The sequence below is a fragment of the Procambarus clarkii genome, chromosome 54 (genome assembly GCF_040958095.1).
Source record: "Procambarus clarkii isolate CNS0578487 chromosome 54, FALCON_Pclarkii_2.0, whole genome shotgun sequence".
Lineage (NCBI taxonomy): Eukaryota > Metazoa > Arthropoda > Malacostraca > Decapoda > Cambaridae > Procambarus > Procambarus clarkii.
Window position 1 is genome coordinate 12,157,528 of NC_091203.1, and position 11,965 is coordinate 12,169,492.

The 11,965-nt window shown below is 41.6% G+C and overlaps 1 protein-coding gene and 1 long non-coding RNA gene across 2 annotated transcripts; one reads left to right on the plus strand and one right to left on the minus strand.

Annotated features, from left to right (window-relative positions):
* Positions 1-1,023, plus strand: LOC123771396 (adhesive plaque matrix protein-like). Its single transcript, XM_045763903.2, has 2 exons — positions 1-137; positions 314-1,023. The coding sequence occupies exons 1-2, from the start codon at positions 126-128 to the stop codon at positions 773-775; spliced, it is 474 nt and encodes a 157-aa protein (XP_045619859.1). The 5' UTR covers positions 1-125; the 3' UTR covers positions 776-1,023.
* Positions 1,024-6,968: 5,945 nt separating this feature from the next.
* Positions 6,969-7,894, minus strand: LOC123771395 (uncharacterized). The gene is made up of 2 exons (XR_006774472.2): positions 7,853-7,894; positions 6,969-7,676 (listed from the first exon to the last, which is right to left on the minus strand). It is a non-coding gene; the product is annotated as an uncharacterized lncRNA (long non-coding RNA).
* Positions 7,895-11,965: the final 4,071 nt, after the last annotated feature.

Sequence of the window (11,965 nt, forward strand, 5' to 3'; positions counted from 1 at the left end):
GTGGAACGTCATTATAACCTCGAGTTACAATTCAAGGACTCAGGACTCTCCCGTATAAAAGCCCCGGCATCACTGCTGCAAGACACACTCACTCAGCTGTGGCCACAGCTAACCAACGTTCAGTCATGAAGCTCTTGGTAAGTTGCACTAACAATCGGACTCTCTAATATTGGTTTATATTTATTATAATGCATTATATTTAATATCAAGGAAAGTGGTGGTATTTTTAAAGAATATTTCGTATACGAGAACTGCAATACAGTACTTTACTGCAAAATATTATATGACTATATGTGTAATTTTTCATATTTAGGTGTTTGTGATCCTGGCGGCAGCCGCTTGCGCTTCTGTGATTGAGAAGCGAGATGCGGAGCCCAGTTACGTGACGAGCAATTACGGTAGTGCTTACCCAGCATACAGTAACCGTTACCACAATGGAAAGAGGTCTGCCGAGCCAGAGCCTGAACCGTCATACCCAATTTACTCTTACGACTCACGACTTGGTTATGGCCGCCATTACAACAAGAGGTCTGCCGAACCAAAGCCTGAACCATCGTATCCTGTCTACTACGCTCCTCGTCACGTTTATATCCGCCATTTCTACAAGAGATCTGCCGAACCAGAGCCTGAACCGTCGTATCCTGTCTACTACGCTCCCCGTCACGGTTATGGCCCCCATTTCTACAAGAGGTCTGCAGATCCTGAACCATCCTACTCAGTCTTCTCTAATTACGGTTACCGGCCACTCAACGCTTATAGCCACCACTTTTACTAGACTTCTGCTAATCCAAATGACACCATCTATACCTACATTTAGGCCTACGAGAAACCAAACCATCTCAACAATAATTATTCAGAATATGAGGCCTTCACTACAAACAATTGCAAAGATCCCATTCATCGCCAGGATTACTAACACTATGATATCCATGAGCTGAATTATAAATTTAATTATACAACAAGATCAGTGTTGCTTTGACGATTGTTATGTTCTACAACAAAGAAATATATCTATAAAATGATTTTAAGTCTATTATTAATTATCATTTGTATCATTAATATCGAAGTGGTAATATGATGCTAATGCGATTCAGTGTGTTACTGGTTTGTTGACATTGGTTAGGATGCTTAATATTATAAATAGTTATAATTGATTTATTTATAATTAATAACAATAGTTTAATAATTTATCATAGCGTCATTGGGAACTGCTGCCGTGGAATTGCCGTCCGACATTTTCATGATCTGCTAAGGTGTAATGGTTAGTGTACTGGCTAGCTTCCTGGTTAGCCTGAGTTCAATTCTCACTTAGAAGAAAGTTTTTGTGTTATATATAACTTGAAGTTCATGTATATGTGTGATAAAATATGGGCTCGAGTTTTCCCCTAGCGAATATAATTGAGTTGGGAGTACGTATGTCTGATCTGTCACCAGTAGCTAGTGTCATTGGGAGCTGTTGTCGGGGAATTGCCGCCCGACAAGCAGTTCTTTTATTGATCTGTTTAGGAATTTGACTACAGATTCTCTGCATAGCAGAGAAGCTGAAGTCCATCAACTAATTTAGTTTACACACACACACACACACACACGCAAAAATTGTGAAGATGCAAAAATTATGAGGAGGATTGAAACATAGGATGATAGTAGGAGGCTACAAGATGACCTAGATAGACTGAGTGAATAGTCCAATAAATGGCTGTTTAAGTTCAACCTGAGTAAATGCAAAGTAATAAAACTAGGCAGTGGAAACAGGAGGCCAGACACAGGATACAGAATAGGAGACGAAGTACTTAATGAAACAGACAGAGAGAAAGATCTAGGAGTTGATATCACACCAAACCTGTCTCCTGAAGCCCAATTAAAGAGAATAACGTCTGCGGCATATGCGAGACTGGCTAACATCAGAACGGCGTTCAGGAACCTGTGTAAGGAATCATTCAGAATCTTGTACACCACATATGTAAGACCAATCCTGGAGTATGCGGCCCCAGCATGGAGCCCGTACCTTGTTAAGCACAAGACGAAGCTGGAAAAAGTCCAAAGGTATGCTACTAGACTAGTCCCAGAACTAAGAGACATGAGTTATGAGGAAAGGCTGCGGGAAATGCACCTTACGACACTGGAAGACAGAAGAGTAAGGGGGGACATGATCACAACCTACAAAATCCTCAGGAGAATCGACCGGGTAAACAAGGATGAACTATTCAACACTGGAGGGACACGAACAAGGGGACACAGGTGGAAGCTGAGTACCCAAATGAGCCACAGAGACATCAGAAAGAACTTTTTCAGTGTCAGAGTAGTTAGTAAATGAAATGCACTAGGAAGTGATGTGGTGTAGGCTGTCTCCATACACAGTTTCAAATGTAGATATGATAGAGCCCAGTAGGCTCAGGAATCTGTACACCAGTTGAATGACGGTTGAGAGGCGAGACCAAAGAGCCAAAGCTCAACCCCACAAGCACAATTAGGTGAGTACACACACACAGAGATCGTTCGCCTGTCTGGAGAGAGTCACACGTGGTGTCCGGTCCGTGGATAACATCAATTATCTCGAGACATTGAAGTGTTACGGAGACAAGAAACATAGTTATTTGTCACAGGAGTGTACGCAAACTCAGTGATCAAGTGTATAGTGAGCTCCTACAGCGGTAGAGCAATTAAGAAAGCAAAAATAAGGTCGAGTGGCAAGATCAGTGTGTACCGATGGGTCAGCCTAGCCACCCAGCCTAGCCAGGACTTACGATTTGCTTGCTGAGTGATGTGTTGTGAAGCGGATTGTAGCATACATAGTGATTGATCCCCCAAAGTGTGTGCACCGTTTAGGATCGTATAATAAGTGCACATAGTGGCTGACGACCAGTGAGGAAGAAAGGAACGAATGTTATACCAGGAGCACGTGGAGACAACCAGTAGCACGTGGAGACAACATTGATACCAGGGAGTGGAGAGGACAGGCGACCAACCCCGTCATAAAGACATCTTTTCAAACTCACCTAGGCGTGCTTGCTCGGGGTGAGCATAAGGTGTACTGAGTGACTTAAAATAATTAATTTAAAGTAGGTCTCAATATCTCAAATATACAACTCCGTGAGTAGCGTAAATTGAGACTAGAGCGACGCGCACCATCTGGCCAGGTGGGACCCCTGCGACTAGAGCGACGCGCGCCATCTGGCCAGGTGGGACCCCTGCGAATAGAACGATGCACAGCATCTGGCCAGGTGGGACCCCTGCGACTAGAACGACGCGCACCATCTGGCCAGGTGGGATCCCTGCAACTAGAACCGCGCGCACCATGTGGCCAAAGGGTTTGGGGGAATTTTCCCGGAAGTTTGGCGTGTGTCGGACGCGTGTGAGCGTCCGGTGTTTGGGTATGCGGTCAGGAAAGATGGAGGGTTATGTTGTTGGGGGTGTAGGAGAGTATGTGGGCTATGTGGAATGTGGTATAGTAAGGAATTTGAGAATATGATGATAATAGTAAATGAATATGTATGTGTGTTTGCCGTAGACTTAATCCTGCATGTAGATAATAGTTTTGATTAAAAAGATGATAGTAAGTAAGCTATGTAGAGGCTGTGTGTAGGTGTGAGGGGTTCCAACATAGGCGGATATGTTGTTTGGGGTGGGGGATGGGTGAGGGAGGGTGAGGGAAGGGTGAGGGGAGCTTCCACTTGGCTGGAGAGTGTTTAGGGCCAGTTGTGGTTTTGTGGTTTTCTTTGAGTTATGCACACAGCCGGAAGTGAGAGGAGGGTAGGAGAGAGCAGAGTCCAGGAGGAGATGAGAGCTGCAGCAGGAGGGATGTTGTCCATTACCTTAATCGTTTTTCAATGTCTTCAGAGTGGTCTGGAGATGTTCACCCCAACAGGCCTCTCCCAACACTGCGGATTCGTTAAGGAGCGACGTTCTTACTACTGCCGGCAGGTCCACACCTGTCATCGTCAATCACTCCCACCCCTCATCCCCTCCTCACCCCATACCATCAGGGGCCCCCCTCTCCCTCCCCTCCATTACCTTCTAAAGTGGGGCACCCCTCTCCCCCCCCCCCCCACTTACCTTCTAGAGTGGTACAGACCAGGACCACATACCGTCACATCGACCTGAGAAGTGTCACCACATGCCACATCACTTAGTAAACTCAGTCAAAGTCAGTAGGTTAGCGTTTACTAAAAGAGGGAAACATTTTTTGGCGGGGAGCGAGCCTGAGGTGTACCATCTCTCTTTCTCTCTCTCTCTCACTCTCTCTCTCTCTCTCTCTCTCTCTCTCTCTCTCTCTCTCTCTCTCTCTCTCTCTCTCTCTCTCTCTCTCTCTCTCTCTCTCTCTCTCTCTCTCTCTCTCTCTCTCTCTCTCTCTCTCTCTCTCTCTCTCTCTCTCTCTCTCTCTCTCTCTCTCTCTCTCTCTCTCTCTCTCTCTCTCTCTCTCTCTCTCTCTCTCCTGACACTCACACTGGGACATAGCAAAGGCGTGCCATGAGCACAACATACAAATTCCATCAAGAACTACCTACATGTTGCTAAACAGTCCAATCTCACACAAGGCAGTTATATGGGCAGTAAAGGCTTGCAGAGATGCATAAAGGAGTCCAGGACTGAACCCCACAATTCACTTGTAGCTAAGCAAGTTACAATCATGACGAGCTAGTTACAAAATTCAATATAAGTCAACATATTGTCACGGGAGACGTGATCTCTACCTACAAATTGTTCTTGTTAACTGTAATCGCAACATCTGCTGGCCCAAATAAATATCATTGAAATGTATGCGTGTCTACTCAATCTCCTTCACCTCTTGTTCCTACACCCATTACTGCTGTGCAGACCTTATAACACACAACGGCGTTATCATAGCAAGACAATGTCACAGAATGTTCAAGACTCCTGAATGAGTGAAACAGCAATCCGTCTCGTTAGGGGTCTAACCTTCGTGGTGGTTTAAGGCGTAGTGAGATGGACGAGGTACTGGGATGACCTTACCCTCTCCCCATTAACCCCCACCAAACCCCTACCCCCCTACCACCCCCCCATCCAAACCCAAACCATTAAGCATTACTTCACCCTTCCCAGACCAGATGTTCTGTGCAAAGCATTTAGTATTATTTCTGGTCATATGTGTAACCTTGTATCGCAACATGACCAACATGGTATCATCATTATTTGCTCAAATAGCATTTTTTAAGAATATCGAGAGTCATAAGCTGGTCTTCAATCTTATTATTATAGCAAATCATAATTTGTTGTAAACACAACTGCATGGGATACACATAGCAGTCAGTGGTTTCTCTCTCTCTATTCAGATCATTTAATAGTTGGGGAGAAAAGTAACATCAATTCCTTTCTCCTGCCACCGTTGTTCACATATCTTTTTTCATTTCACTTAGACTCGCAGCGCACCAGAGGATGGAAGACTAATGTCAATTTTTCGAGCCCCCATCACTCTCACCCTTATAACCTTGTAACGTAACACAACCAACATGATGACATCGTTCTTTGCCCATCGTTCTTTGATGTCTAATGTCTCTGTGGCTCATTTGGGTACTCAGTTTCCACCTGTGTCCCCTTGTTCGCATCCCTCCAGTGTTGAATAGTTCATCCTTGTTTACCCGGTCGATTCCCCTGAGGATTTTGTAGGTTGTGATCATGTCCCCCCTTAATCTTCTATCTTCCAGTGTCGTAAGGTGCATTTCCCGCAGCCTTTCCTCATAACTCATGCCTCTTAGTTCTGGGACTAGTCTAGTAGCATACCTTTGGACTTTTTCCAGCTTCGTCGTGTGCTTGACAAGGTACGGGCTCCATGCTGGGGCCGCATGCTCCAGGATTGGTCTTACATATGTGGTGTACAAGATTCTGAATGATTCCTTACACAGGTTCCTGAACGCCGTTCTGATGTTAGCCAGTCTCGCATATGCCGCAGACGTTATGCTCTTTATGTGGGCTTCAGGAGACAGGTTTGGTGTGATATCAACTCCTAGATCTTTCTCTCTGTTTGTTTCATTAAGTACTTCATCTCCTATTCTGTATCCTGTGTCAGGGCTCCTGTTTCCACTGCCTACTTTATTACTTTGCATTTACTCGGGTTGAACTTCAACAGCCATTTGTTGGACCATTCACTCAGTCTATCTAGGTCATCTTGTAGCCTCCTACTATCATCCTATGTTTCAATCCTCCTCATAATTTTTGCATCGTCACAATTTTTGCATGTGTGTGTGTGTGTGTGCGTGTGTGTGTGTGTATGTGTGTGTGTGTGTGTGTGTGTGTGTGTGTGTGTGTGTGTGTGTGTGTGTGTGTGTGTGTGTGTGTGTGTGTGTGTGTGTGTGTGTGTGTGTGTGTGTGTGTGTGTGTATGTATGTGTGTGTGTGTGTGTGTGTGTGTGTGTGTGTGTGTGTGTGTGTGTGTGTGTGTGTGTGCGCGCGCGCGTGCGCGTGTGTGTGTGTGTATAAACTAAATTAGTTGATGGACATCAGCTTCTCTGCTATGCAGAGAATCTGTAGTCAAATTCCAAAACAGATCAATAAAAGAACTGCAATTCCCCGACAACAGCTCCCAATGACACTAGCTACTGGTGACAGATCAGACATATGTACTCCCAACTCAATTATATTTGCTAGGGGAAAACTCGAGCCCATATTTTATCACACACATATATGAATTTCAAGTTATATATAACACAAAAACTCTTCTTCTTCTATGTGTGAATTGAACTCAGGCTAACCAGGAAGCTAGCCAGTACACTAACCATTACACCATAGCAGATCATGAAAATGTCGGGCGGCAATTCCACGGCAGCAGTTCCCAATGACACTATGATTAATTATTAAACTATTGTTATTAATTATAAATAAATCAATTATAATTACTTAGAATATTAAGCATCCTAGCCAATGTCAACAAACAATTAACACACTGAATCGCATTAGCATCATATTACCACTTTGATATTTATGATACAAATGATAATTAATAATAGACTTAAAGTCATTATATAGATATATTTCTTTGTTGTAGAACATAACAATCGTCAAAGCAACACTGATCTTGTTGTATAATTAAATTTATAATTCAGCTCATGGATATCATAGTGTAGTAATCCTGGCGATGAATGGGATCTTTGCAATTGTTTGTAATGTAGGCATCATATTCTGAAAAATTATTGTTGAGATGCTTTGGTGTCTCGTAGGCCTTAATGTAGGTATAGATGGTGTCATTTGGATTAGCAGAAGTCTAGTAAAGGTGGTGGCTATAAGCGTTGCCTGGCCGGTAACCGTAATAGGATAAGACTGAGTAGGATGGTTCAGGATCTGCAGACCTCTTGTAGAAATGGGGGCCATAACCGTGACGGGGAGCGTAGTAGACAGGATACGACGGTTCAGGCTCTGGTTCGGCAGATCTCTTGTAGAAATGGCGGATATAAACGTGACGAGGAGCGTAGTAGACAGGATACGATGGTTCAGTCTTTGGTTCGGCAGACCTCTTGTTGTAATTTCGGCCATAACCAAGTCGTGAGTCGTAAGAGTAAATTGGGTATGACGGTTCAGGCTCTGGCTCGGCAGACCTCTTTCCATTGTGGTAACGGTGACTGTATGGTGGGTAAGCACTACCGTAATTGCTCGTCACGTAACTGGGCTCCGCATCTCGCTCTCAATCACAGAAGCGCAAGCGGCCGCCGCCAGGATCACAAACACCTAAATATGAAAAATTACACGTATAGTCATATAATATTTTGCAGTAAAGTACTGTATTGCAGTTCTCGTATACGAAATATTCTTTAAAAATACCACCACTTTCCTTGATATTAAATATAATGCATTATAATAAATATGAACCAATATCAGAGAGTCCGATTGTTAGTGCAACTTACCAAGAGCTTCATGACTGAACGTTGGTTAGCTGTGGCCACAGCTGAGCGAGTGTGTCTTGCAGCAGTGATGCCGGGGCTTTTATACGGGAGAGTCCTGAGTCCTTGAATTGTAACTCGAGGTTATAATGACGTTCCACTGAGAAATATATAATTATTATTGTTTCTTATTTCTTTATTATATTAAATAATTCAATATATAATAAAATCCTTATTTTAATATAAGATTTTCTTTTAAGTTAATAATTAAAATTCCCTTGTTAAATGTCAAATATTAAATATATGAATATGTTTTACTTCTCGTTAAGAGAATGCACCTTTTACAATATCGTGTTAATCATAGCAAGTATGACATATACACCAAAAGGCGTCTCACAATATTCAATATGTGCGCGAATATTTGACCTTGGTCCTTGAGTATGCTCAAGACTGAAATATGTTTAGTGGTTGTCAAGTAATCTCATGTTGGAGTTTTAATATCCTATCTGCGGTTTAAATGCCTTAAACATAACGCCATACCAACTAGTGTTAGACGTTGAAAGTAGTTTATAGTATATTCTAGATATTCTGGCGAATATGGTAATACACTTTAATGAGATTTACAAAGAAAGCTAAAATAATTTTTTGTTAATTATTGTTTATTTTTTATTTATTAAACTTTAAAAAATAATGGTCCCCCAGCTCTATTCATATTAAATCCCGATCCATTCTAAACAATTTTGACTTCCCTGAATCCGCCGCAAAAAAACTCGTTACTGTGTGTGGCTCAGTGGATGTGCCATTATTCTTATGAAACTGGATGTGCCTCTTAATCCTGATAAAAATGTTCACTATATTCGCCTTTGGAAAGATGTTCAGGTCTCTTTTCATTATACCCACATCAATATCAAAGATATGTATAACACTGAAAATATGAGATGTATAACATTAAAAGCTATTGACAGTCTTCTTCAAAATCTCAAATCAACTGAATCCTATGCCTTTAATGATGGCTCTGTGCAATTAGGCACTGGTAGAACAGTTTGTGCATGTGCAATATATAATGGGAATGAAATTATCATGTCTAGTACACAGAGATTGGACAAACTGGTCAAGCACGACACAGACTAAGCTATTGGTATTTATCTGGCCACTGACTACATTAAGCTCAATGGTGGTGGAGTGATATTCTGTGATTCTAAAAGTGTTCTGCAGTCCTTAAATAACTCATCACAATTTATGTCTGAAGTAGCTTGTAATATTATATGCAATGTAATTTTTGCCGATGATAATAACTATTGTATAAAATTGGTGTGGATCCCATCCCATGTAGGAGTTGGAAAACATAACTTTGTATATCAACTGGCTAATGACGCTTGCAGGAATGAAAAAAACTGATTATGACTTTGGATTATCTAATGCAATTATTAGAAACATACAAATTAAAGAAATTAATTAAGATTTATAAGAACTAAGAAATGCCCAGTGACTTGAAAGCTGCAGTATTAAAAGATATGGCAACTTTTGTAATAATAGGTATTTGTATGGTCAGCACAGTAACCGGACCAGGCAATTTGATGTAGTCATTACGCGAATTCGCCTTATGTACAGGCATATCTGGCAGGTTAGTCAGGCTGAGCCACTACCAGAATATTCAGATTCTAAACTCAATGACAAACCTTTAATACATTCATTAGAACACAATATTGTTGTATGTGAAGCCGTAAAAGATTTTAGACCTCCTGGCCTATTGTACCACCAACTGTGTAACTATTTCATTTAATCTGGTTTACTGGACGACATCGTAACAATTTATTCAAAATTTGCTTGGGTATTTTAAGAATGAAGAACAATTTTATTTAATTTTTTAGGATGCATCTCTTATAAACCCATCTCTGCCTTGTGTGGCAGTGCACAATAGAAAGTTGATTTTACATATTCATACATTAAAACAATGACTGTAATCATGATATTATATATCTGCTTCAGCATACAATTTAGACCTATTGTCGTGTGTATGACCCTCTGTCCTGTATGACAGTGAATACCAGCATTATCCTTAATTTAATAAGACTTAATTGAAATCTTCAGATTAGGCAAAACTGTAATTAAATTTTGTCAATAAAGATGTTAATAATAAAAAAGTGTTGGTAAAGAAGTCAACAGGGAGTTTGGTAAAGAAGCTAACAGATTGAGTGTTGATAGGGTCAATTGGGAGAGTGTTGGTAAGGAAGCCTAAAGGGGGAAGTTTTGGTAAGGAAGCATGCAGGGAATGTTAGTAAGGAAACCTATAGGGCGTGTTGGTAAAGAAGCCAACCGGAATTGTGTTGGTAAGGAAGCCTACAGGGAGTGTTTCAAAGGAAGCCAAAAGGGAGTGCTGATTAGGAAGCCAACAGGTTGAGTTGTAGTAAGGAAGCCAACTGGGGGGAGTGCTATAAGGAAGCACACTGGGGGGAGTGCTATAAGGAAGCTAAAAAAGGTGTGTTGGTAAGAAAGTCAACAGGGAATATTGATATGTAAGCCAACATGGAATGTTGGTAAGGAAGCCAACAGTGAGTGTTGGTAAGTAGAAGTGGAGGTGGAGTGGAGTAAGGAAGCCAAAAGGGAGTTTTCGTAATATGGTTTCCAGGGGCTCCAGCTTGTTGACGGCAGGTCATTCTTCTCGGAAGCTTTGTGGTGGTCATGCCAATATTAGATCGGGTATGACATCCTTCATTGTGGCATGTAAATTTGTATACAAAGTTTGTTTTTTGCAGATGGTTGTATTGTTTATTGGGGCTGTATTAAATCAGCAGTCCATTTGTTTTGCAGTATTTTAGTGAGCCTAGAGGGTGCTGTCGACGTCATTCACGGAATATTTTAGTGCACCTATGAGGTGATGTCGACGTCATTCACGAAATATTTTATTGGAATACGAAATGATGTCGACGTCATTCGCGGAATATTTAACAGGCCTATGGGGTGCTGTCGACGTCATTTACGGAACATTTCAGTGGGCCTATAGGGTGCTGTCGACGTTTTTCACCAGCGAATATAGTGAGGTGCTGTCGACATCATTCATGGAATATTTTAGCAGGCCAACGAGTAGCTCTCGACGTCATTCACAGAATATTTAACAGACCTACGGGGTGCTGTCGACGTCATTCACGGAATATTTTAATACGTCTTCGAGCTGCTGACGACATCATTCACGGAATATTTAGTAGGCCCTAAGAGGTGATGTTGATGTCATTCACGAAATATTTTAGTGGGCCTACAAGGTGTTGTCGATGTCATTCACGGAATATTTTAGTGGGCCAATAGGGTGCTGTCGGCGTTATTCACAAAAGAATATAGTGAGTTGCTGATGACGTCATTCATTGAATATTTTAACGGGCCTACGATTGGTTTTCAATGTTATTCACATAAAATTTTACAGGCCTACCGGGTGCTGTCGACGTCATTCACGAAATATTTTAGTGGGCCTACGAGGTGCTTTCGACGTCATTCACGGAATATTTTAGTACGCCTACGAGGTGCTGTCCACGTCATTCCCGGAATATTTAGTGGGCTACGAGGTCCTGTTGACATCATTAATCGAGTATTTTAGTAGGCCTACGAGGTATGGTCGACGTTATTCACGGAAAGTTTTAGTGGACCTACGAGGTGATGTCGAAACAATCAAACTAGCACCCAATAGGCCCCGTTTACACTACTAATAATCTCCCTCTCTCTCTGACACGCTCCCATTCCTCCACATGCCTGAAGCATTTTTCTATTTCATATCGCCGCCATGTTGCCTCTCCCTACCATATGTTTCCCCTCAACCCGTTATCACACTTTCGTATAGTCAATATTGACTTATTAAATACGTGCATATGTGACATACTTAATATACCTAGTGTACCTTGAAAAGCTTCATAGAAAACACCGACCATACCTAACCTTCTTAGTATGTTAAGATAAACATCTTGTTGCTTCGTAATTGCAATTATTACTTAACCTATTATAGGTATAGGTTAAGTAATAATTGTAATTACGAAGCAATAAGATGCTTATCTTAACATACTAAGAAGGTTAGCCAAGGTCGGTGTTTTCTGTGAAGTTTTCCAAGGTAACTAGTATGTTTAGTATGTCACATATGCACGTATTTAATAA